Below are 26683 nucleotides of genomic sequence, written 5' to 3'. Positions count from 1 at the left end.
CATTGATGTAGGCTGGGGCTTGGCCATGGACAGCTCTATATGTGAAGACCAGTACTTTGAATTGGGTTCTGAGATGGACAGGGAGCCAGTGCAGGGCAGAAAGGATCGGAGTGATGTGGCATGTTTTTTTGGACCGAGTCAGTCATCTGGCTGCAGCATTTTGGACCTGTTGTAACCGGTGTATTGACGTTTTGTTGAGGCAGGAGAACAGAGCATTACAATAATCAAGCCGGGATGAAATAAAGGCACGGATAGCCATCTCCATTTCTGCGTTGGATAGAACCCCACCCCCCCCCGAGCTTGGCAATGTTCCTGAGATGGAAAAAACAGGTGCGGGTCAGAAGTGGTATGTGCAGCTGCACACTATAGCCACATACATACAACAACCATAAACAAAGCAAATCATCTCATGTTATCAACAATCAAGTACGGGAGTGAAACACAAATGATCATACTATCAACCATTATTAAGCCAAACACATCATTAACAATCCAGAACAAAAAAAGAATGACTCATGGCAAAGTCCTTGATCTTACAAATAGATATACAAACATCTATTTCGTCCTGTTTAAGTTGAAGTCCTGCATTCATTTATTTATTTACTTGTTTATTAATTTATGTATTTATTCATTTATATATTTAAGTACAAAGTTATTAGCATTATTTTATCATTTGAGTAGCAAAACAAAACATACTCATTATGAAGAATGGCCAGTAGGGAATCCTTTGTGTACATTATTTTATTTTGCAGCAGCTGGAGATAACTTCAATGAGTTAGTTAGTCGCCAGGCATCTTAACCCATACAAGCACATCGTAATTCATTATTGGTTTATATTTTTGTGTGAATAAAACTTACCTGCAAAGTAGCTTTTTTTGACAAATTAATGTCCAGGAGCCAAAAGTACAATATGTGCTTCCAAATTGAAGCAGAGTGGAGAATTACATAGAAATATACAAGAAAAAGTACCTCACATTTGTACAGTAATTAGGTACTTGAGTAAGTGTCCTGTGCTTAAGAGCAGTGTTCACTTTGTCATCAGAAAACAGAAACTGGCTCTGTCTCCCTTTGTGTGTCTTGCAGCGCTCTCCGTACCGAGGCTCCTCTCCTGTAGATCAGACGGAGAGGATTAGAGTGTGAATCTGGAGCAGGAATAATGATGAATATATTAATCATGCAAAATCAGAGCGCGCGTGTCATGTGTATGGTCAGCGTGGAGATGGGATTTATCAGAGCTTAAGCTGCTCCACTCGCATAATCCGTTATGCAACTTCTCAATCCTTTGGGGGGAAAAAAAAAAGGAATGGTAGAGCAGACGTTTCCCCTCAGGCCTGTCTGTCTGTCTTTCACTGTGTTAATCTGAGGCTCTCGTCATAATACTCATTTATTATTTATGTGAAAGCCATTCATGTGTGTCCTCCTGTGTGTGTCCTGCTGTCAGGTGGGGGACATCGTGGTGGTGAGGGAGGACGAGACTTTCCCCTGCGACCTCATCCTGCTCTCCTCCAGCCGCCATGACGGGACCTGCTACGTCACCACCGCCAGTCTGGACGGGGAGTCCAGTCACAAGGTGCTCCCATCAGGGGGGATTTAATATGATGCTACTTGATTCAAAACTTTATCTCAAAACAGGAAAGCATTGGGATTTAGCAGGTCTTTAAAACATTTGCTCATTTAAAAGCCATTTGGTGGCCCATGTACTGGGATTAGTCTCGCTGCAGAGGACCATGGTTCGAATCCAACCCAGTAACCAATCCACACGTTATCCAGTCTTTCCCCCCCCCTTTAACTCTGGCCCAAAAATGAACCTCAAATAAAAATGTCCATTTGCCTTTCCAGGTTGTCACATCTGAGAATTCAATGATATTCTTTGCCGTACATTATTGACTGATTACATTTATTTGATGTGTTTGATGATTTAAACAACTGATGTAGCACTGCAGTCAGTATATTGCATAAACTGAATATCTCTGATTTCAGTCAGAATCTCGTCACAAAGTGTAAAGTAGTAATTTTGTAATATTTTACTGGATTTGAAACAGAGTATCTTTGATCCCAAAACAGGATCATTGGGATTCAGTAGGTCTCTAGGTGATACAGTATGTAAGCCAAATTGAGCAAGTGAAATAAATATCAAACACTTCCCGTTTCTCAAAATCTAAGAATTTGGTGATTGATTGAAAAAATAACTATCTTTGTTTTTTCAACTGTCTCAGACAATTTGAAGCCATTGCTTGATTTTCTTTCACTCATTTCGACAACTTTTTGAGAACAATCATTCAAGACGATCATGCGCAGATTTATTGATTTGAAAAAGAATCAACACATGAACACAGACACAGAACTGCACAATGACATAAGTGACACATGTGGCATTTCATATTTACGCTTCTACTCTGATGTTCATCGCTGTCACTCACACGCATGGCTTAGCACACACACACACACACACACACACACACACACACACACACACACACACACACACACACACACATATATATTCGTATCCCAGAGCGTATGGTGGAGTACTACAGCCTCTCTCCTCACACTCACCCTCGGGTCGACCCCCTGATGAGCGCCCCCCTCTCCCCCCCCACGCTGTTCTCTGCTCACCTCCCCACCTCGCTCAGTCGTCGAGAGAATCTGCCAGAAGCCGTACTGCGGTCGCCAGATGAACCCTGCTCTCATTAGTGGCTGTGGGTGACATTTCCCTCTGTTGTCTTCTTCCTCCCCCTTCCTCCACCCTCCTATCTCAGACCTATTATGCTGTACAAGATACCCTGGCCTTTAGAACGGAGCAGGAGGTGGACTCGCTACACGCCACCATCGAATGTGAACAACCACAGCCTGACCTCTACAAGTGAGTGTGACACCGATCACTGATGCATCACACGTTACTTTATCTTGTATTACTTTTTGTTTGCGTTACTCTCTGGGTTTTATTGTGTGTTTCTTTATTTTCTGTGTGTATTGAATGTGTTCTGTTTTAATGGAAAGCACTTGGTTATTATGTTTGAAAGGTGCTATATAAATAAGGATTATTCTTATCCTTAGTCGTATTAAAGTAGTAGTATTTATTTATTTTATATTATTTTTGTATAATGCACAACTGTTTCTTGTCTTACTTTCATTGTACTGTGATTCTTGTTCCTCTTGCAGATTTGTGGGACGCATTAATATTTACAAGGACAAAGAAGAGCCAGTGGCTAGGTGAGTGTACCTGTTGTCCTAGAGAGGTTATTTATGTGTATTTGTTGGTGTAACGCTTATTGACAAGGCCAACTGTCTTTCTCAATTCATCAAATGCATGTATTGTTTCTTATCAATGAAAACATTCTGTTTCTTTCCTGCAGACCACTTGGGGCAGAGAATCTGCTCCTCAGAGGAGCCACACTGAAGAACACGCAGCATATTTATGGTAACAAGCACTGTTTAATATCTCTTTAATGCGTGAGCTATGAGGCTGATATCAATCTTTTCTTCATAACCTCTCTGTTATCTCCCCTCAGCTGTTGCAGTCTACACGGGCATGGAGACTAAGATGGCGCTTAATTATCAGTCTAAATCTCAGAAGCGCTCCGCTGTAGAAAAGTATGATCCACGTCCACACTCTTCAATTTAATAGTATGGTTTATACATGTCCTGTTCCCTCCTCCTGATCTGTGCCCTCTCGCTCTGCAGGTCGATGAATGCCTTCCTCATAGTGTACCTGTTCATCTTGATCAGTAAGGCGGTCATCAACACGGTTCTGAAATACGCCTGGCAGTGGTCTCCAGACAGAGACGAGCCCTGGTACAACCACAGGACGGAGAACGAGCGCCAGCGACATGTGGTCCGTACACCAACATCACATGTTTTTGATTTATTTGTTGTACAGGCAAGAAATAAACATATATTGTAATTACACAACAGTATGATGAGAGGACAATACCTGCTCACACAAAATACAAGTAAATAAATAAATGAAAGAGACAAAACAAAGTTAACAGGATATCTTCAACATTTCAAATGACTCGGTCGACAGTACAATACACCCAAGAATCAAAAACTCATGACATGCAGAACATATTTATTCTTCAACATTATCACACTCTCTCTTAAAGCTAATTGTGTACCATTTCATGTTGTGTTGTCACCTTTTAATAGTCTGAAGCCATTTATAAAAAAAAAATGGTCTCTACCATGAATTATAACCAAGAAATTTCCCCCTTTCCCTCCTTCCTCCAGGTGATCCGAGCCTTCACAGACTTCCTGGCCTTCATGGTCTTATTTAACTACATCATCCCAGTGTCTATGTACGTGACGGTGGAGATGCAAAAATTCCTGGGCTCCTATTTCATCACCTGGGATGAGGAAATGTTCGACGAGGAGCTGGGAGAGGGGGCTCAGGTCAACACCTCGGACCTGAACGAGGAGCTGGGACAGGTACCTGAGACGCAGACGTTAGCAACCAGTATCTGCTTGTAAACTATTTAAAGACACACTCTTATCCCACCCTCTGCCTTCCCTCCCAGGTGGAGTATGTGTTCACTGATAAGACAGGCACTCTCACGGAGAACAACATGGAGTTTATTGAGTGCTGCGTCGATGGGAACGTCTACATCCCACATGCCATCTGCAACGGCCAAATCCTCAGCGCTGCCTCCAGTATCGACATGATTGACTCCTCACCCGGAGGATACAGGAGAGTAAGTGTGTGTGTGTGTGTGTGTGTGTGTGTGTGTGTGTGTGTGTGTGTGTGTGTGTGTGTGTGTGTGTGTGTGTGTGTGTGTGTGTGTGTGTGTGTGTGTGTGTGTGTGTGTGTGTGTGTGTGTGTGTGTGTGTGTGTGTGTGTGTGTGTGTGTGTGTGTGTGTGTGTGTGTGTGTGCGTGTGTGTGTTATTGTATTCTTAATCCAGCCTGAATAGACTCTTGGCTGAGCTAACTCAAATAGAGATGGAGAGTAAAGAAAAAGCTTCACATATTTGAGTTTAAAGTGAGTAAGACGCTTGTAGATTAACTAACATGTCACATTTTCAGGCAGGAGAAACATTAAAGTAATTATATCTGACATTTTCATACAAACAAATGTCTGTTTTGCTGATAAACATTTTACCACCTCTTTGTAAACCGTAAGCGGTTGCTGTGTCTTCCACGGAGAAGAAGTCCTCTGGTGCACAGAAAAGTGATGAGCCTTGCGTTGCTGCCCGTAGCAACAGTGATTTGTTTAGATTTAATAGGAGGAGAATTGTGTAGTCGGCACGAGCAGCAGAAGCCACCACAGATGACCAGAGAGAGAGAAAAGAGAATGTGCCGAAAACTTGAAAGAAAATGGATATGCTGCTTTATTGCTCTGCGATTCTGGCTAATGTTGACAGAGGTGACTTTATAGCACCAACAATTTATATTTAATTGCAAGACCCTGCAGAATTAGTTCATACAAAATTGGGGAAACCAAAGACTAATAATAACTTATAACACTCCTTGTTGTTAACCACCAACTATGTGCAATATGTGCAACAGATATATATGCCGTTAATAACTGTGCAATATATACCTGGCTGCTAAATCCTCGGAACTGTTACAGGATGTGTATTTTTAATATATATATATTTTATTTTTTTTATTATTATTTTTTTATGCATGCTACTTAAAGGTGGGGTGGGTACGTTTGAGAAACCGGCTCGAGATACACTTTTTGTTATATTCCATGGAATGCTCTTAACATCCTGATAGCAATGAATATCTGAAGTGCTTTGACAAAAAATCCATAAAAAAAACATCATCTGTGGAAGCCGTAATACTGTAAAAAGCACGACCAATCACCTGAGCCGGCCCGGCTAAAGTAACTGGATGGCCTACCTGCCTGTCAGCCTTCCATCGGGGCACAAACTTATCTCGTGCCCTGATTGGTCATGTGCGCGTTCGTGTGTGTTGGAGGAGGGGCTCTGTGAGGAAGTGGCAGATTTTTTCCGGCTGTGTATTTTCAAATTCTAGCGCATTCTAGCTGGTTTCTCCAAAATTACCCACCCCACCTTTAATATATAAATATACTGTATATATTATTTATTTTGTATGCATGCTACTTAGGTAACATTAAGCTGTCTTTGGCTCTTTTCTGCTGTAACAATGTAACTTTCCCCTCTGGTATCAAGTATTCTCTTTCTGATTTGCAATTTTATATTTCTTTTTAATGATGTATCTTGGACTGAAGCCTTGGATTCCTAAAAGTAAAAAAGCTGCAGAGGATTACTGTGTAATGTACGGCTTTGTGTCTGCAGGAACACGAGGATCTGTTTTTCCGGGCGCTGTGTCTGTGTCACACGGTGCAGGTGAAGGAGGAGGAGACGGTGGAGAGCATCAAGAGGGGCATCCACCAGGGCCGGCCCACCTCCTTCTACATCTCCTCCTCTCCGGATGAGGTGGCGTTGGTGGAGGGAATGAAAAGGTAAACACTAAAACAATCTGCTTCACACGTTTTCAAAGCTATTTCTGGTCAGGATGTGACCGAGGCACATGTACAGTAAGACACGCGGTGCCACGTGTCAGATCACAGTTTGTTGATCTGCCCTATTGCTTTCACAGATGTAGTAATAAGTGTCTGAGCTGTGATCAGGTTACACTCAATGCGTCACAACACCTTTGAATGTGAGTAAAGTGTATATTGATACTCAGATCTAAATGAATAATTTCTCCCTTTCCCCTCACTCTCGCTGCCAGGCTGGGTTACACATATCTGAGACTGAAAGACAACTACATGGAGATCCTGAACAAAGACGATGAGATTGAAAGGTTGGTCCTTTAAAGGTCTGCTGTGGTTACCCCGCAGGAGATGAAGTGGGAGTAATTCATTTGACGGAGTTGTGGTCATACATCAGCCGCCTGGAGAGAAAGGGCTCTCGGATGGTGTTACATGTTCAACGGAGCTCACAGAAAAGAAACTACGACCATAAAAGAGTGAGCGGACGGTTGTTTTTAGGAACTGCTCAATCGGATCAAAATGCTCCGACTGATGTTGAAGAATGAAAGGCAGCGAGATCCCATTAGAGAGTGGTTTTGTGGAAAGTGTGTTTTGATCCATAGGGAGTGCTCATGTAAGCAGCTCTCTCTCCATCACTCTCTGCAGTGGCCTGTCAATACTGAGCTATTTTAAGGAAGCAGGGGAGCTGAGAGGGGAGAGGGCCGGGGGGGGGGCACCCAGCAGACTTTGGCAAAAGGTTACATTCTCACATGTGCTGTTTTTAAGCAATTAAAAGGAAATGTACATTTGTTGGACCTTTTATACAAACTGGGCTAGACATGTTTTAAACAGCAGGGTCATGTGATGTGCTTTAAAGGGAGATAAAGGTACAGCAAAGGTAAAAGAGTTATAATTAAAAGTATAAAACAGGGTTCTTACGGTCATTAAAAACCTGGAAAAGTCATGGAAATTCTAAATGCTAATTCCAGGCCCTGGAAAAGTTCTGGAAAACAATATTTTTCTCAAGGTTTTGGAAAAGTCATGGAAATGTAACTAAAGTTGCATCAAATATAATGTATATTTTATCTAATCGCCGAAATAGTAATACTATCATGATAATAAATACTGTATCGTATAGTAATGAAACATAAAATGGCATTTAACTGTCGAGGTATTTTGCTGGTGAGAGATTTTAGTTGCTTTGCGTGTAGAAGCTAGTCAGCCTACTGTTTGATTTGTTTTAGAGGCACAACATGTTGCAGACCTTATTTTCCTGTTCCATGTTAAACCATTTTCAGTGGTACCGCTGAGAAAGAGTCATTTCTTTGGTCATGGAAAATTAGCTAAAGGTCATGGAGAAGTCATGGAGAAGTCATTGAAAATCATTGGTGAAAAAGTGTATGAACCCTGATAAAAGTACAGGCAAGTGAAACAAGATTTCAAAGTAAACAATTGGAGTTAAAATAGGAATCATAAAAAAAAGACCACAGAAAATCCTCCTACATTTAGAACCACAATTAAATAAGATTGAATAAATACGATTGTGGTGTCCAAAAAAGTTACCTAAATGACAAATCATAGAGAGTAGGAACTTACCAAAAATGTACAACCTGTTAAAAAGGCCCTGGTCCAATTCACACAAAAAGGATAGTGTGCGAGGACATCAAGCTGCCCTGAAGTGGATTTATCCAATTCTATTCACAAGGCCTTGAAGAAACCCAAAAAAGAAGATGAATACAAATCTGAAAAGATATTACAAAGGTAACAAAGAGTACACTGTCTCTCCTTCAGGTTCGAGCTGCTCCATGTGCTGAACTTTGACTCTGTCAGGAGGAGAATGAGCGTCATAGTCAAGTCCAGCGCAGGTAAAATACACTCTTTCTACTTACATTTTATAAATCCATGATTGGACACTTGATTTCTGTTGCAGTTATTTGAACCTGTGTTTTGTGTTTGTTGGATCTCAGGAGAATACCTGCTGTTTTGTAAGGGGGCAGACTCGTCCATTTTCCCCCGAATCGTGTCTGGGAAGGTGGAACAGGTGAAAGCCCGGGTGGAGCTGAATGCTGTCGTAAGTGCGCAGTTTAACCAATACAGTATATAATGGGATTTATGACACATTGTTTCAGGCCTAGTTATTCAGGGTGTCCGCGGGGTCTTAAAAAGTATTAAAAGTTGATAAATCAATTTAGCGAAAATTAAGACTATTACAAATATTAAACGGCATTTTCCAAGGTATTACATTTTGTAGCTTGTTTTCAATAAGTATCTAAATTGTCCAAAGAGGTTGTATTCTACAGTCTGCCTGAATGTAATCATTGCGTAGGTGTGTAGTGTGATTCTGTGTAGTTTATTTATGGCATCCCGTTGGGTTTGACGTCATCTGAACAGGACGTCGCGCGCTCACTGACTGATAGCGCGCGAAAGTCCGTTTACGCCGGTTGTTAACATCGTTATGGGGAAATGCAAGTTTGCGTCCAAATGGTTGGAAGTGAAGGAGGAAGGACAATCAATACCGTATATGGTAAATGTGAGGTAAAGTGCGTCGCCAAGGTAACCGGTTAGAAGTCGAAGTGGCGATGAGGTCTTAAAATGTATGGAAAGGGTCTTAAAAAAGCTCTTGAAAGGTTTTACATTTGACTTCAGGGTTCCTGCATATACCCTGCTATTAGAATCAGAATCAACCTTTATTAGTCCCACAGCGGGGACATTTACAGTGTTACAGCAAAGTGGCATAGCAGGTAAAAAACATGCAATATTAAAAAAGAAAAGCACATTTTATTATCAGAATCAGAATCAGTTTTATTACCAGGTAGATTTACACACACGAGGAATTTGACTTGACGTCATGGTGCATACATAAAACATGAATTAAAAACACAGGTGGGGAACTAGAAACAAATGTTAAAAATAATATAAAATATAGTAACATAACAGTATTTACATTGCAATGGAATGGAAGGAAAAAAGGAATAAAATATGATTATTATTAATAAAGTCCAAATAAAGACAAATAAGTAAACACAACCATGGCTAAACAATTAGTAGCATCAATTTAAGTAAAACTAAGTGACATAAATGACAAAATAAAGTAGTTAAAGGTCATGAATGCATCCTTATATAAAGACCCTGCATCTTGTTCTTCTTCTCTGTAACGCAGGAGGGTCTGCGGACTCTGTGTGTCGCCTATCGAAGGCTCTCAGAGTCCGACTTCCAGGAGGCGTGTCTTCACCTGAACGAAGCCAAGCTGGCCCTGCAGGACAGGGAGCAGAGGCTGGCGCAGGCCTATGACATCATCGAGAGGGACTTTGTGCTTCTGGGCGCTACAGCAGTGGAGGACAGGTTGGTCGCCAGAGAGAAAAGGAGAGGGAGGGGGGAGAGAGATGGAAATGGAGGGGGAGGAGGGGGAAGATTGAAAAACAGTGCAGCAGCAGCAGGGGAACAGAAGGGGAAGATTAATGAGTCATGAAGCCGTCTTCAAAGTATAGTAATGACTCATGAGGGCAAACAAAGATCAAGGCAGTGTTGAATGTAGACGCGTTTCGGCTCTTACAAGGTAGACTTCAGGGCAGTGTTCCCTAGCTGATCGATCAGCTGCCTGACAGTTTGACTCCCCCGTAGATACACTGTTGATGGGCAGGAACAGGGGTGGTCGTGCGTCGATGAGTTATCACCAGTTTGTAATGAATTGATTGAGGTCCTGATGACCTTCCCCACTGGAGGCTGCTGGAACACTTATTGACTTATTGACGCGCAGGCTCCAGGAGAAAGCAGCGGACACCATCGAGTCACTGCACAAGGCTGGGATGAAGGTGTGGGTCCTGACAGGCGACAAGATGGAGACGGCGGCGGCTACATGCTACGCCAGCAAGCTGTTCCGCCGCAGCACCCAGATCCTGGAGCTGACCAAGAAACGCACGGAGGAGCAGGGTCTGCACGACGTCCTGTTCGAGCTCAACAGGACTGTACTCAGACAACGCTCTATTTCTGGGTACGTGACAAAGCATGTTTATATATCTACAGAGCTGTTTTTCTTCTTTTTAAACATTTAAAAACATTGGAATGTTGTAAAACATATCCATCACAAAGGTAAGGCTTTGACAATGCTTAAATGACTTGGGTTCATCCAAACAACAGTCTTAAACCCAAAGGTATTCAATTTACAAAAAACAAGAAAAAAAACATTTAAGAAACTGGAAACAACTTTCTCACCACAACCGTAAGAAATGAATGATGTGCATACACTTATCACATAATCACACATTATATTTCCTTTAACACCTGGACAAAACAGGGGAGTATCAGCAGATGGATCTTTGATGTGTCGTGTGAAAAATCTCCCCGTTGCTCAGCCTGTGATATTCTCTCCCAGGTTGTCAATGGACTGCCTGGACTTCGGTCTGATCATCGACGGGGCCACGCTGTCTGCCATCCTGAAGGCCAACCAGGAGGGCGCCGGCTGTGGAAACTACAGAGAGATCTTTCTGGAGATCTCTCGCCACTGTAGCGCCGTGCTCTGCTGCCGCATGGCGCCGCTGCAGAAAGCCCAGGTGAGAGCGCTGCGCTTCAGTGTACAAATATCACCTGAATGAAAAACAGTGGTAATGACTGAAGTTTTTGCCGCAGATCGTGAAGCTAATTAAAGCTTCCAAGGAGCATCCCATCACCCTCGCTGTTGGAGACGGTGCCAACGATGTCAGCATGATCCTGGAAGCACATGTGGGCATCGGTGAGCTCATTTTAACACTGTTGTAAGGAGTGCTGCTTCTATTAGAGAGCAAGATGATTTCTATTTTCTATTTATGTTTCTTGACACACACAAACATTATGCATCTTTTCTCATTAAAGATTTGTTTTTACTCGTTTCATTGGAACAGTAAAACTTTAATAATTATATAATTAGTATACTTAAACATAATTCAGTTAATAAAACATGTATACAATAGATCAGGGGTGTCAAACTCAAGGCCCGGGGGCCAAATCCGGCCCGCGACTTCATTTGATGTGGCCCGCAAGAGCTTGCAAAGAATATAATACGTTCTTATACGGTTACATGAAGAGAGAATTATTTGCCCTGGACTTCTGCTTTCAGACGTAGTTAATTACTAAGTTATTACCCTATCCGATAATAATCCAATGCAGAGGCAATAATGTAATTATAATACATTATTTTGTATATATTATATCTATACATGTATATTTATATGGTTACAACCGGCCCTTTGAGTGCAACCATAATGCTAATGTGGCCCGCCATGAATTTGAGTTTGACACCCCTGATATTTGGTTGGATGTTCTGCTTGTGTACTGAAAACAATCAAATATGTTGGCCTATCTCTTCTCTATTTTTAGAAAACCACCTTCTCATGCCTAAGTTAGATTCCTGCTCATATTCTATGTCGTTTTTTATGTAACCACCCTCCTTTTTCCCTCAAGGCATCATGGGTAAAGAAGGCCGGCAGGCGGCGAGGAACAGTGACTACGCCATCCCGAAGTTCAAACACCTGAAGAAGATGCTGCTTGTTCACGGCCACTACTACTACATCCGGATTGCAGAGCTCGTTCAGTACTTCTTCTACAAGGTAGGCGCTCCACACCGGCTCTCACACTTTAATCACCTTATCGTAATTCCCGGTGAGACACTGAGTCACAAAGAGCCGGATTACTGGATTCATGAATCCCCGGTGTGACGTTCTCTCCTGGATCCATGGCCGTGATGATCGTGTGGGCGGCGGCTTCACAGCGAGCAGCGCCCTGCCAACTGATTCATTTTTTCTTTGGCAGGCCGGCTCTCCGCAGCCCACTCAGTCAGCTTATAGCACACAATCTCTGCAGAAACAGAAATGTGTAGATACTAGCATTTTTAGATTCTTTAAATCTCCTCACGTGTACTTGTCACAAGCTTACCACTCTCTCTGTGTGTTGTTGTTTTTCCCTCTTCTTAAATCTTTCCAGAATGTATGCTTCATCTTCCCTCAGTTCCTGTACCAGTTCTTCTGCGGGTTCTCCCAGCAGGTAAGTACTTTAGTTAGGGCTACACTCAGTGTCATGATTTAAACTAGTTTCACACGGAAATGAATGCTTTTTAAATGTGAACTTTTAAAGCTGCAATAATTAGTGTCGCTTGTTGAAAAGCCTACAGAGAATTATCACCCTGCTCTGCAGTTCCCTGACGGCTTTACTGAATATTTCCCCCTTCTTTCTTTTGATTTTACGGCCCACAAACTCCATTCTCATCAGCTCAGTTCAGTTTATTCACCAAACCGACATAATCGAGACATTGTGCCCCCTAATAAGCTTTCTAAAATGTGAGCATTTGAGCCCAGAAATCAAAAAGTTAGTATTTAAAAAGTTATGTTTAATAAGACATTGCGTAGATTTTAGTGCATTTACAGTAACAATTACGGCCCGTCCACACGGCGGCGTGCGTTGAAGCTTGCGTGTCTGAAACTCGACCAACAACCAATCACATGAATCTCCCGCCCCTGACACACAAGCAGCGGTTTGATTGGCTAGAGCTTGTACTGGCATATGGTTCAACTGGCTGACGCTTCTGCCGAGGCTTCAAAAGTTGAACATTGCTCAACTTTTGCAGCGAGCCACGCCAGCAACGCTCCGCGTCACTTCCCACAATGCAGTTCGGCGAAAAGTGACGTCACCCCATTCAAAGTGAATGGTGAAGCTTTCAACGCACGCCGCTGTGTGGACGGGCCGTTACAACCTAAGACCAACCAGAGACCACAAGTAAATGGGCCCAGGAATCAATGTAGAATGGCATTGATAAGAGGATCCGATAGATCGATTACATTTCAACAATTAAAAAAAGCGTATTCTGAAACCCTCCTTTAGTTCCAGATGTCTGATACCGCCTGTATTCCTGTATTTATTTGAATGATTATACGGTCTTCCTCCTCCGCAGCCTCTGTACGACACGGCGTATTTGACGTTGTACAACATCAGCTTCACCTCGCTCCCCATCCTCCTCTACAGCCTGGTGGAGCAACACGTCACCATGGATACGCTAAAGAGGGACCCCTCCTTGTACAGGTCGGCATAAAAAAGCCACTATGTACTGTATACTTTTTCTGTAACTTTTCTGAGGTTTTTTGCTTTTGCTCATCCGTTCTTTTTCCTGCCTGTGTTTTCTTTAGGGACATAGCGAAGAACTCGCTCCTCCGATGGCCCGTCTTCCTCTACTGGACGTGCCTGGGTCTGTTTGACGCCGTTATCTTCTTCTTTGGTGCCTACTTCCTGTTTGACAACACCACCTTTACTAGCAACGGCCAGGTGAGCCTCTCTCTCCATGTCAACAGAGATATATCATTTAGTGGAAACGAGTCGAAAACACAGTCGTGAGTTATTTTGGCACTTCGTGGGGTGTTCCAGCGAAATGAAAAGAGAATAATGGACACAAAGTCAGTGCTTCATCCATCTCCATTGGATTGTCATGACAGAGGAGTTAAGTGTTGCAAGATGACTCGTGTTTATTGTGGATAGGGCTGCTCAATTAATCGTATTTTAAATGCAATTACGATTTTGGCTTGCAACGATTATGAAAACAGCATAATCGAAATAAAACGATTTTTTTTTTTTTTTATTATTATTATTTTATTTTTAAAAAGACATTTTTTTTTATTGGTTTTTCAATTGAATTATACTTTAAAGTTCAGGGTAATCAACTATTAAAAACATACTACGCATTGTTTTTTTCAATACATTTATGTTTTCAAAGTAAATGGATAATCGTTTTTAATAATCGTGATATCAATTATTGACCCAAATAATCGAGATTATGATTTTTGCCATAATCAAGCAGCCCTACTTGTGGATGTGTAACAGTAAGGTTTCTGTCCCGTCTGTAGGTCAGCAACATTGGATCTCCATTCATATCGACTACGCAATAGCATCTGTCTCTGTATTGTTAATTTGTATCATGTCAACTGTTTTTCGATTGCCTTTGGTCCTGTTTCTTAAGTTGATTCTCTTTTCCCCCCCCCCCCCTTCTCTCTGCTTCCTCTCTCTTTATTTTGCTTCTTCTCTTTACTCTTCTTCTTCTACCTGTTCTTCTTCCTCCTCAGCTTATGACCACCAACACACAGATGGTAAGCCTGTCTCCCTCCCTGTCAGCTCTCTCTGTCTTTCACGCTTTTCTAGTTCCTGTCACACTGTTTAAGCTTTCAGTTTGACCGTTTCATCCAATGTCATCCCTTCTCTCTTCGCATCATCCATGCACTTTCATTTGAATGTGTAGTTTTCTAGTGCTCCATTATTCCCCTAACCTCTGTAAAGCCCTGAATCCTACACAGTACCTGATCTTAGCAACCTCCACTGACATAGTAGAGACCTTAGATGCTCCCCCACGTTTCCCTTGTGTTTCCTTGTGATAGCAAATAGAGTAATGCTAGTATGTGCTGTAGATCAAGAGCCTACATCTGTTTGTTTGTATGTCCATGTATTTGTGATTTGGGGTTTATTTAAATTACTGCTCAATCATCCAGGGCTTGGCTGCACTTTTCATTCGGTGCTATTTGTGTCTACGGGTGACAAACAAACCATAATAAAGCAGCTTTAAAAACGGAAATTCTCAGAAATGGATGACTGAATGAAGGAGTTTTCTAGCGAATATAGGTACCGACAAACAGCTGTGGTTATTACATAAATTACCAGCTTTCTCCGTCTTGATCTCTCTCCCCCGCCTTTCATTTCCTCCCTCTCAATGCTCATCCCATCTGCTCACTCCGGATGGCTGCTTAAACCTTTTCTAGGATTTCAGCAGGTAGATGTAGATGCAAAGATGTGAAGTGAAAATACTCTCAGTATTTTGGCACAGAAGCTTAAAGGTGGGGGAGGTAGTTTTGGAGAAACCGGCTCGAGTGCGCTAGAATTTGAAAATACACAACCGGAACAAATCTGCCACTTCCTCACAGAGCCCCTCCTCCAACACACAGGAATGACCAATGAGGGCACGAGATAAGTTTGTGCACAGATGGAAGGCTGACAGGCAGGCAGGCCATCCAGTTACTTTAGCCGGGCCGGCTCAGATGATTGGTCGTGCTTTTTACAGTACTACGGCTTCCACTGATGAATTTTTTTAATGGATTTTTTGTCAAAGCACTTCAGATATTCTTTGCTATCGGGATGTTAAGAGCATTCCATGGAATATAACAAAAAGTGTATCTCAAGCCGGTTTCTCAAACTTACCTACCCCACCTTTAAAAGAGTACCCTTTCTAAAACATCACCTCTCGCTGGTTTGTGCTCATATATGCACTGTAAACAAAAAATATAGGAGGTTCACTAATCCATGGATGCAGGGTGATTGGGATGTTGTATTGACGTGGCCGCTAACCAGCTTCTTCCTCTTTTCCCTCGCAGATGTTTGGGAACTGGACCTTCGGGACTCTGGTCTTTACTGTGCTGGTGTTCACCGTAACGCTCAAGGTGGGTTTCTAGGAAATACATTTTTATGGAAAGAGGAACTCCATTAAATTGCATAATCCCTCCATTTAATAGAGTTATTCACCATGGCATATGTGCGTCATCGTATGTGAGAAAAAGCTTGCGGCACACATGTTAACTAGCATGTTACGTCAATGATGGACTCCAGTTTGCACGGCAGTAAACCCCGAAGGCAGAGCTATTGACTCCATTGACGTGTCGAGTGTTTATTATGTGTGTATTCTGTTTCAGCTTGCCTTGGACACACACCACTGGACCTGGATCAATCACTTTGTCGTCTGGGGGTCGCTACTTTTCTACGTTATTTTCTCTCTTCTGTGGGGAGGAATCATTTGGTATAACAATCTTGGTTTTTTTCCCAAGCATACATCATCTTAATTGTAATTAGGACATTTCTGAAAGCCATTTGTGTCCTTCCGGTTGCTGCGCAGGCCCTTCCTGAACTACCAGAGGATGTACTACGTGTTCATGCAGATGCTGTCCAGCGGCCCGGCCTGGCTCAGCATCATCCTGCTCATCACGGTCAGCCTGCTGCCAGATGTCATAAAGAAAGTCCTCTGCAGGGCCTTGTGTCCCACAGCCATCGAGCGCGCACAGGTAAGATCGTTGCACCAACACCACAGTGAAAGGGACGCTTTCAATTGTTCCCGTTAGGTTTCCCTTTCGAGGCTTCCGCTTCGCTAAAATCATTAACCAATTAATACATTTTTAGGAACGTTAAAGTGTGCCTTTTAGCGTAATTACAGTGTACAAAGTGACCTGATATAGTAGGTAGAATAGTCTCCTATGCTAGCTGATGCATAATATGTGGACTTTAGGAGACCGTATGAGTAAGCTGCAAACCTTTCACACTCAATTGATCATCCAGAAAGACCATTAGGATCCCTAATAGCTTCGAGCAACAGCGTGATTTAGAATGACTTCCTGTTCCCCATGGCTTAGCCTCACCTTCCTGTGAAGAAAGCTTCACGGAGAAATGAATGAGAGGTCTGACAGATTTCTCCCTGCTGTGCTTTTTCTTCTCTTTTCTCCCCTTCTCACTGCAACCTGATGGACCACACATCACACCATCCTGCATCGCTCCCCTCTCCCTCTCCCTCACCTGCTTCTTTTTCCTCCCCCTTCATTACGTTTCCTCTCTTGTTTCCCCCACTGCTCCTGTGTGCCTGTGCCTCTGCACTCACCCTGCAGTCCTCTCGCCCGTGCCTTACCGTGGAGCCATCCACCATCTTCATGCTTTCTCAGTCCTCCAGCAGAATGAGTTTCTGATTGGCCCAGAGAGACGAGAGAGGAGCAGGAAGAGGAGGTGACTCTCTTTTAAGCCCTCTGTATGCATGCTGGCATGTCCCAGTTCAAACCACTTATCACTGTCTCAACACCTGCTTAATATGACACTAACTAAATACCGAGGGTTTGGTTTGTACGGTTAGAATGTCTCCTGACCTTTATGAAGTTACATTTTCCATTATTATCAAGTTAGCTTTTTGTGATATATTTTGTGTTTAATATATTTAGATTTCCTGCCATGTTATTGTGACTTTCTTATTGGTACCTTATTGTGTTTTTGTATTATTATTTTGACATTAAGATTATTAAGATTTCTTGTCAGAAACAGAGTAAGTTAGACTTACTGTTGGATCTGCTGACATCATTTCACAGGTTTTACTTTCTTTCTTTAGAAGTGTTGTTGTTGATCAATGTCGATTGACATTTAGTGTGGATACACTGACACATGTAGCTTCAGTTTATCGGTTTAAGCTAAGCGACCGCAACATATCGATATTATGATACTAAAAGCAACACCAATCTTTTTCTCTAGCTGCGTGGATGAGATAACCAAAAAACACTGGCCTTTAAATTAATATTTAAGCAACCTACCAATCTTATTTTCATACAGTTTAAGTACATGAAAACTAATGAGAATTTAGTCTTTTTTGAGGAATCAGATTATATTGAACATTTCAGTCAATCCATCCAATCGAAGGTATTACTGTACCTGGTTTCTTTCTCCTGAGCACTTTGAAGTTACTTTGAACTCAAACTTGAGTCTTTCTGGCTTTGCTCATTGTGATATGAATTATTTCCAGTCTATAATATTGTATTGCTGGTCAACAAAATAATGATTGTGGTCACTTTAATAGTTGCATGTACCTTTTTTAAGTCTGTTTTCTTCAAGAGTATGTTTCGATATAGTAGTTTGATATTGTGGCTGTCTCGTCTTAGTCATGGAAAATGTTGTCGAGCACCGTTAGTCATGAAATTAACGCTGCTTTAACGTCACCCACAGAAGGTTAGGACAGCAGGGGCCCTGGAGGTCTGTGCTGGTGGGGGGGGGAGTGATGAGAGGAGCCCACTCCGCCCTGATAGGACCAGTGAGGGAGACAGTGGAGTTAAAGCTGCTAGGACCTATGACTCCATGATGTCACGCAGCCACGGCACCCCTCTCAGCAAACCCTACAGTACACCCCTTTAGGTGGGCTAGGGTCACCATGGTAACAGCACACAGAGGGAGCCGGGTGTTAATGCTGCTGCCGTGATGCTTCCTGCTGCTCCGCTCTGCATGGGGCCTGCTGTACGACTGTGGCTGTTGGAGGGGGGGCTTCCTGCATAACTGCATCAACATGAGAATTATTTTCTCTCCGTCAAACCTACTTTCAGGAATCACAATCTCCAATTCACTCTGCAGCGCTGGATGCAAAGTGTGCTCTGTGCTGCTCACTGCATGTGGGATGGGAATTAACTTGATCTGGGTCGCAGCCGAATGAGAATTTGATCCTGGCTTGATCCTTTATTAGTCCCAGGCTACTTAAAGACGCATCGCCACCTGTCATGTGTGGACAGCAACAAGTGTGGCTGTTGTGACTCCCCTTTGGTCCTGGACTGTAGCTTCAGTGATGAGAAAGTAAGCTAAAGCTCGTACTGACGGTCCTTGGTCAGAGGAGGTTTAGTTGTGATGTTTCAGGTGATGTGATTAGTATTTAGGTAGTTCCTGAGGTGATGTTTAAGTCATTACTATTAACCTAATTAAGGTTGCCCAAGCAGCTTGTATCTGACAAGTATTTTCTTGTGTCAGGAAAACTGATGACATCTGGTGTCGAAAGATGGAATAGCAAGTTTGAATTTTGTCTTGATTTCATGCATGTTTAATCTAACACAACTACCAATCATAATGAACATTTTCAGAGGGTTTCTCATCATGGATCAGTCAATTATGTCCAGTTTTTACACTTAATTTATTTTCTTTTTTACTGTTCGTTCAGTAAATGTGTTTCAAGAGTCCATAACAGGGAGTCATTAATACTTTTTAACTAAGCATCTGGATATTAAGCTGCAACAATTAGTCTACTTATTGATTAATTGAGCACACATAATTGAGCATCAAATAATTGCCTACTATTTTGATAATGGATAGTTTATTTCAACAATTATTTTTGAGAAAAAGGCAGTTTTCAGCCTCTTACTTAAGAAGATTTCCTGGGTCTTAAACTACATATCATTTGGAGTGACAAAACAAGTTATTAAAAGATACCTTGACATGTATCTGGAAAGTAATCTACAGTTCAAACAATAATTAAAGTAATGAAGTTGCAGTTGTATCTGGATGAATAAAACAAACCTTTTTAACATTTCTAAATGTAAGCCTGCTGTTAGATAGAAGATTGAGCCGTCTCACATCTGTTGTTACTCATATTTTCTCTGATATAATCTGCATGAAGCAATTCTTTCTTTTGATTTCCTTTTCCAATTATTCATGTGTTTTGAATTACCTTGTGCTAACTTGTCCTCTATCTCTCTGCAGGATCACGAGAAGCTGTCGGTGGCTGTCGTGGCCGAGTCGACTCCACTGTCCTCTCCTCTGTCCTGCAAAGGCGCGAGCACAGACTCATCCCGCCTCCACCTGGCCGCTGCACAGGTGCTGTCGCTGCGCAGGTCTGATCCCCTTCCCCAGAAACTACTGGTGCACTTGACAGAGGGTGGAGGGGCAGACCTGCGCCCTCTCAGCCCCTACATGCTCCGTCTATCAGGGGCGGGATTCGCCTACTACGCTCCAGGGCCGGAGACCTCTGTGTGAACCAGGCTCTGATGGGCTGAAACGTAGCAGGATGTGCGACCAAGGTCTGTGTCTCAAGCAGCGAGGATTTATCGAGCAAAACATAAACATGTTCACACACACGTCAACCTCCATGCTGAGTTCACCGTGTGCATTTTCTGGGCTACACCTGAGTGAACAACCCTTTATATATTACAGCCCTGACGCCTCATCTTCATACTTTGTTAACTATTTTTTTATTCAGTGTCATCCCCAAGTCGCCTCAAAGTTCCTACCCACAATCTTACTTGAAAAAGTCTAAGAACAAAAGGGGAACTTGTGCAGAGGTGCATTGTTTCATGCACCAAGGAGCTGTCCTGTTTTAACGTGTCAACAGGCCTTTTTATATTCCTCGTTCTTATTTTCGGTTCTTGCCTGTTCCTCCACTTTTGTGTCCTTTTTGCTTCTTTGTGAATGTTTGTTTAAAAAACATATATGTACAGTAGTCTGGCCAAGTTAGGGGCAGCCGTCAAGCTCAGCCCTTTAGGTGTGCGTGAGTGTGCATGTGCGCGAGTGTACGCATGATATTTGCCTGTTACCGTATGTTTGTACGTGACACACCTTTGCCTTACAGGTAGCCACACAGCAGCAGGCTAGGAGCCAAAGGAGAAAGGTTTTTAAAAAAACAAGTGGTGTATTACAAAGCCTTACACACACACACACACACACACACACACACACACACACACACACACACACACACACACACACACACACACACACACACACACACACACACACATCAGCTAAAGGGAGAGACACTGGGGAAATCTGAAGAGGGATGTGCAGTAGTCTCGCCGCCCTGCCTTAATTCATACATTTCTTGTGGATTATATGTCCAGTTTGTTGTGTGAGTGGACGGGGGATTTAGAGGGCATACATGTCTGGTACAGTGTGTCCGTTATTGTTTTTATTTTTCTCTCACAAGTGTGTCCACTTTATTATCTACCAGTGTAGCATGTCGGATCTCCCTGCTGCATGCTGATCTGCTCTTCTTCTTCTCTGTTTTTCCTTTATCGTCCTTCGTCCCAAACAACATTCATCATAAACCATATCTCAACATTATTTTCTTTCTCCCAAGAATGAGCACACTGTACCCACTCCTGCCCTCATGTGGCCGTTAAGGGTAACAACAGCAGCCCACTACTTTATTTATCTATTCCTCGAGTCTATGTTGCATTGTGCTTGTGTGTTTGCTGCCATGCTATTTGTTAAGAAAAATGTACTGTAAGAATGCTAATGTTATGTTGTCCCCTTATAAGGGTTTTATCTCTGTGTTGCATTATCCATGAGTTTTTGTTCTATATTCTAAAAGTATTGATGGTCACTGTTGATGTATGGATATTATAGTGAGATAGGGTGTTATATTAGACTGTTGTGAGTAGGAGGGAGACTTGAATCGGCGATGTCACAATCAAATCACTAGAATGTCGAACTGATTTATCCATCATGTCCTCCAGCTGACGATTGTAGCTCATAATGGATGAACCCCTTTTCTGCATTTCTAACATCCTCTAAAGTCCGCTTGGTCCAAAGCATATCTGTCGTGTTGCACAGCAAGTGACGGACTCGCGAAGTCTTGAATGTCAGATTACGAAGCATTTTTGTATGTTTATACAGTTTATTTTCATACACATCACCATCTGCCAACATGTATAGATTTAAAAAATAATTGTTCAGTATTTTTTTACTGGGGCACAGATAATATATCAGTTTGATTGGAGGTCTGGATTTGTCTCAGTTTTTATTTAAAGCCCACACGCCTCTACAAGTGTTTGAACTTGGGGGGGCTCAACGTCCTGACCTCAGTAGATTATTAGAAGGGCCTTGGTGCTTGGTATGCAGTGTCCCACCTCACTGTGCTGTTGCCATACTGTTTCAGACATTTTCTACATGTCACACATACCAATCGTACCACTATAGCTACAGTATAAGGTCTATATTACTTTATTTTATTTAATGGGGAATTCTTTGGAGTCATTCTTTACACACAGTTTATCTGAGTCCTCCACAGCTCAGTTTTTCTCTTCTACTTGTCATTTTTGTTTTGTCCATTGTGAATATTTATTTTGTTACTTGTGTATCCCAGAGAGAAGACTATATTTCAACTCTGTTAGAATGTGTGTTCAAACCAAAATTAGAGCAACATATACGTTATATGATTCATTGGAGATTTACTTATAGGTCTACACACTGCACTTTCTACAACAGATATCTGTGGACTGGGGTTTATAAGTGTTCACTCTTCCTCACAAGTTATTTTTCTAAGAAGAATGTAGTGGGTGAGAAAAAAAAGTGACCAAATAACTTGACTAGGAACGGACTGTCTGTAGCCTCTGTCTCAAATGGGTTTTATCGCACCAGCCTTTTACTGCTGATCAGAATGTCAAACTGCTTTTTCTAAGTCCATCAGCAGGACAGCAGGTGCTCATCTCGTCACTCCTGAGCTTGGCAAATGTCTGAAATGTTGACTGATGTGCTCTGAGCAGCACGCCTCATAGCATACCTTCAGTACAGCACTGTTTGTATTACTAAACAGGTTTTGAGAATTTACTTATTTTTTTGGATAAAGATATTAAAAGTTCACTTTTTGCCAGCCTGTCTGTAGCACACGACGGCAAAGCACTGTATTGTCATTATGCTTGTAATAAAGAAAGATTGAAAACACTTCTCCTTGTTAATGTTCTATAGGCCTAATTATTGTCATATTCTGTATTCTTTCAGACACAACAGATGGGATGAGGATTTTATCATGGATCACAACACATATCTCAATAAATTGTTCGTTGGGAATTTCCTGTAACTGGATAATATCTTCACATAAGTGATTTGTTAGAAAGAACAGACTCGCACAGTTATGGATTTTTATTTATTTATGTAGGCACAAGGGACCTTATGATTTATCATTACTATATTATTCATTTTTTAGTTGTTGTTAAATGTATGTTAAAAATATGTTCTATTTGGAATGCAGTACAAATATGTGTTTCTTAAAATGTAATGTAAGCAAAGCAGACCGGTATACCGGAAGTAAAAGTTAACATTTCAAAATGAAAGTCAAGAGGATAGAATGTTCAATTTGAGAAACCATTGTTCTGACAAATATATGCACACATATATTTATAAAGAGATTAATTAAAGTGTAACATTATGCAATATGTGTGCACAACAGCAGTCCCCTCTCTTCAGACTTCCGGTTTCCAACATGTCGGTAATGAGAGTTTCTAGAATGTTGCCTTTTAGACAAAGGCCTGACAATAATGTCAATTTACCTTTACACCAGCTCCCACCAGAAAAGGGGATACATCTTTCAGGTTACACATTTACTGGGTGAGAAAATACTATTTTGATGTAGCTCACGCAACGCAATGTTTGGTAACATTTTATGGTGTGTTATTTGGTTACATTCCTTTCGCCATATTGGCAAACGGTCAATTGCTTAGCCTGCGAGATCTAGCTAATGCTAACTAACTCATAGTTAATACACTTCCTTCGATAACATTTCATTTACATTTCTTTTTATAAAACAACGTTTTAATAAGCTATAAATAATGCCAGCAGTGGAGTACGTGATGCTATCCCAACACACTTTTGGTACACTTTAGTGACTCTCCTCACCATTTGATAGCTTTCCATTTAAATTCAGATTTTATGGGGGTTGCATCTTTGTTGAAAATGGTGCTTTACTCTCTTTGTGTGTCTGTATTTTGTAGGTGTTGTGTAGGTGTGAGAGTTTGTTGTGTGCTGTGAATTTTTGGCAAAAACATTAATTAAAAATATTTTTAAATACTAGCGTTTGGACTGAGTGCTGACTGGGACAGTTACAGCAACAGACAGTGCTGATTTGTTTGTATACAGATTATATTTTCATATATTCCTATGGAAATTGCAGACGGTTAGGCTAATTATGTGGATTGTCTGTTGAGCTGTGTTGTGTTGGCACTGATTCTGATATTTTTTATAAATGCTATGATCACAAACCAAAAACCAATAATCTACATTGGCTATAGATAACCTGCAATAATACAATAAATGTGTTTTGTAAACAATACAATCTTATCAAGTTTCATTTACTACTGTCATTTATTCGGGCAAATAGCTTAACATCTGGTACTTGTATACCTTATATCCTTAACAGTGCCCTTTTAGGTTGACACATGTGTTAGTCTGTGTAAAGTGGTGTAATTTAGCAAAAACCTTAACAGTGATACCCAAAAGAGTTGAACCTTCATTCAGTGAAAAATAAACAGTCATTGCAGTTTAGTAAAATGCATCATTTGGCCTTTTGGGAAGTTACCCAACTGTAATGACCAAGTGTTGTCACATGGTGGCAACGCAGCACCAGCAATTGTACATGACTAGCAGCACTATCTCTACAGAAGTAAATGTTCCATCCACACATGCCTTGTCTCCACACTGAGTGTCGCTATTGGATCAGCCATGTGTGTGAAACTGCATCGATGACCTTCACTTCCCCTCCCCCTCTGTGTCTCCCAGGTCTGTACAGGTTCGCACCATCATGTGTGCTGACGCTGAGGCATGCATGTGCCCCCTGCTCCTCCTCCTCCCCATCTCCATCACCGGCGTCCTGAGCTCTGCATCCCTCTGCTGAGAACTCGTCACTGCAGCCGGGGCTGTGACAGCAGCTTCAGCATCATCATCCCCTCATCCGACTCCGATGCATCCTCGAAAGCATCCTTTTCTCACAAGCATCCCAGCACCTCTGAGCTGCACACACCCCCTCTCTCGCACATCTCTCTCCTCCAGCATCCGTGTGTTGCAAAAGGCAACCAGGCAGTTAAATCCCGGGCTAGATTACCCTGCAGCATCCCCCTCTTCCCTTCTGCTCGGCTGGGCTTGCCATCGCAACAGTCTCCCCTCTCCCTTCCTCTTCAGCATCATCCGCTCTCCTCTTCACCATTCAGTGAGAAAAGCAGGCAAGCTGTCTCGTTTTCCTACAAATGTGTCCTTTGGCTGGGCAGCTGGGTTACCGCTGTCCCTTTGGAGGATGATCCTGTGGATGAAGACAGAAGAGATGGGCGTTGGGGAGCTGCTGGAGAGACTGAGGACTGTCACTCGGAGCATAGGTGGGTGACAACACACTCAACACCAACTATAGTCATTTATTCTTGATTGCAGACATTGATATCAAGCAGATACAGCTGAAATCATAATCTGGATTCAGCTACAATAAGAGACGACATTGTATCTCTATTTTGATTGATTTTAGGCCAAATAAAGGGTGAAGCGTGGGTTTGTAAAGGAAAATGCTGTATCATCGTGTCAATTAGGAAAACATTGTGTGTCTGCTGTTCATGCTGTGTCTGCCTCCAGCTAGGGGGTGTTTGGCCTTAAGCTGTGTGTGCGTCGCATGTTATGATTGAACAGTTTATGTCTGCAAGGAAAATGTGATATTGAGTCGTATAATATAAATTAATAATAACAGAAATTATTTGTAATGCTGCCAGATTCAAAATGTTTGATTGCATTGAATCTGATGTGGATGACAGCCATGTACCAACACACAGGCTGCAGACAGGATGATTTGTGTTGTGATGCTCTCCCTCATGGGCCTCATGGATACTCTTCCTCATTACTCCACCCATCAGTTATCCCATCACATATCGTCCTTTCCCTACTGTTACCCTAGACTGTTACTTAGCATGTAGCCTGTCCTTTCATATTCTCTCCGAGCGGTCAAAGTGGCTTCAGGAAAACATTTTAGGCTTTTTTTTATATCTGACTGCAGTAAAAATTCATTACGCAGTCATGTAAGAAGAAATCTTTTTCTGACCCTGACACTAGAACCCATTTCCAGGCTGCAGATATGATGTCCTGACGTTTCTCCTGCAGCTTCGTGATTTAACAGATTTTTCTCCTTTACCAAACTAAGGCCACTTAGATTAGCAATTGAGTGATAGGAGTCATATCGCTGGTGTTTGCTTCCTTTCTCCTTTCATCCATTTATAGAAATCTCATTTAATCCACTCACTGCCTGCACACAACTACATTTAACAAGCATGCATGGGCACACACACACACACACACACACACACGCACGCACGCACGCACGCACGCACACACGCACACACACACCGACCTTGTTTCATTGGATATCAGTGATGGTGGTTGCATTGAGAGAACACACAGCTGCCCATGTGACATTGTAGTTTGCATCTCATTATTTATGTTCTGTATTTGTAGCAACTGTATGGAGAGAGAAGAGGAAAAAGGTCTTTAATACGCTTATACTGTCAACGACTGTCCATTTAACTTCTGCATATATTTGTTATGTCGATGATGGCGAGGCTCATGCTGCAATGATACATTCAGCACAGTGGACTCCAGTTGCCTCCTCCTTCACCAGATAGTGAAAGTATGGCTGCAGTGAGTGAGTGGGTGGAGAAGGTTATGACCATGCCAAAGCAAGAGGAATGCAACTGAAAGAAATACAGATATGAATGTTAATTCTTAGCTGAATCTCAAGCATGATTTAAAAAAAAGTTCATATTTTTCACTTTACATGTACAGGAATGAAGTGCCTGGCATTATACTTTATATTTTCAGACATTGCACTCAGTGGCAGCTATGCGTTTGAGAGGGAATGTGCTGCGACAGGAGGACGAGAGCAGCAATCGGCTCAGAGTACAGACTTAATCATAGTAGACAGCAAAGAGGAAGGGAGAGTGAGGAA

At 42.0% G+C, this 26683-nt stretch overlaps 2 protein-coding genes across 3 annotated transcripts in view; both read left to right on the top strand.

Annotated features, from left to right (window-relative positions):
- Window positions 1-22656, top strand: part of LOC117467021 (phospholipid-transporting ATPase IH-like) — a 43614-nt gene extending 20958 nt beyond the window's left edge. For both annotated transcript variants that reach the window (XM_034110574.2, XM_071207065.1), the window contains exons 6-30: window positions 1442-1570; window positions 2760-2863; window positions 3163-3213; window positions 3357-3421; window positions 3513-3594; window positions 3685-3835; window positions 4231-4428; window positions 4518-4691; window positions 6263-6429; window positions 6702-6773; window positions 8233-8306; window positions 8409-8512; window positions 9602-9783; window positions 10199-10432; window positions 10814-10991; window positions 11068-11170; window positions 11878-12023; window positions 12397-12456; window positions 13361-13488; window positions 13593-13728; window positions 14520-14543; window positions 15816-15881; window positions 16131-16234; window positions 16331-16496; window positions 19699-22656. In XM_034110574.2, the coding sequence (XP_033966465.1) occupies window positions 1442-1570; window positions 2760-2863; window positions 3163-3213; window positions 3357-3421; window positions 3513-3594; window positions 3685-3835; window positions 4231-4428; window positions 4518-4691; window positions 6263-6429; window positions 6702-6773; window positions 8233-8306; window positions 8409-8512; window positions 9602-9783; window positions 10199-10432; window positions 10814-10991; window positions 11068-11170; window positions 11878-12023; window positions 12397-12456; window positions 13361-13488; window positions 13593-13728; window positions 14520-14543; window positions 15816-15881; window positions 16131-16234; window positions 16331-16496; window positions 19699-19971 (3171 nt within the window). In that variant the 3' untranslated portion in view covers window positions 19972-22656. The remainder of the gene's footprint in view (window positions 1-1441; window positions 1571-2759; window positions 2864-3162; window positions 3214-3356; window positions 3422-3512; window positions 3595-3684; window positions 3836-4230; window positions 4429-4517; window positions 4692-6262; window positions 6430-6701; window positions 6774-8232; window positions 8307-8408; window positions 8513-9601; window positions 9784-10198; window positions 10433-10813; window positions 10992-11067; window positions 11171-11877; window positions 12024-12396; window positions 12457-13360; window positions 13489-13592; window positions 13729-14519; window positions 14544-15815; window positions 15882-16130; window positions 16235-16330; window positions 16497-19698) is intronic.
- A 586-nt stretch (window positions 22657-23242) lies between these two features.
- The window catches only part of LOC117466447 (guanine nucleotide exchange factor DBS-like), an 85885-nt gene continuing 82444 nt past the window's right edge, over window positions 23243-26683 (top strand). Inside the window, exons 1-2 of the mRNA XM_034109671.2 lie at window positions 23243-23319; window positions 24487-25076. Coding sequence (XP_033965562.1) covers window positions 24668-25076 — 409 coding nt within the window. The 5' untranslated portion in view covers window positions 23243-23319; window positions 24487-24667. The remainder of the gene's footprint in view (window positions 23320-24486; window positions 25077-26683) is intronic.

Source organism: Pseudochaenichthys georgianus, chromosome 21 (assembly GCF_902827115.2).
Source record: "Pseudochaenichthys georgianus chromosome 21, fPseGeo1.2, whole genome shotgun sequence".
Taxonomy (NCBI): domain Eukaryota; kingdom Metazoa; phylum Chordata; class Actinopteri; order Perciformes; family Channichthyidae; genus Pseudochaenichthys; species Pseudochaenichthys georgianus.
This window is presented reverse-complemented; position numbering and strand designations above follow the sequence as displayed.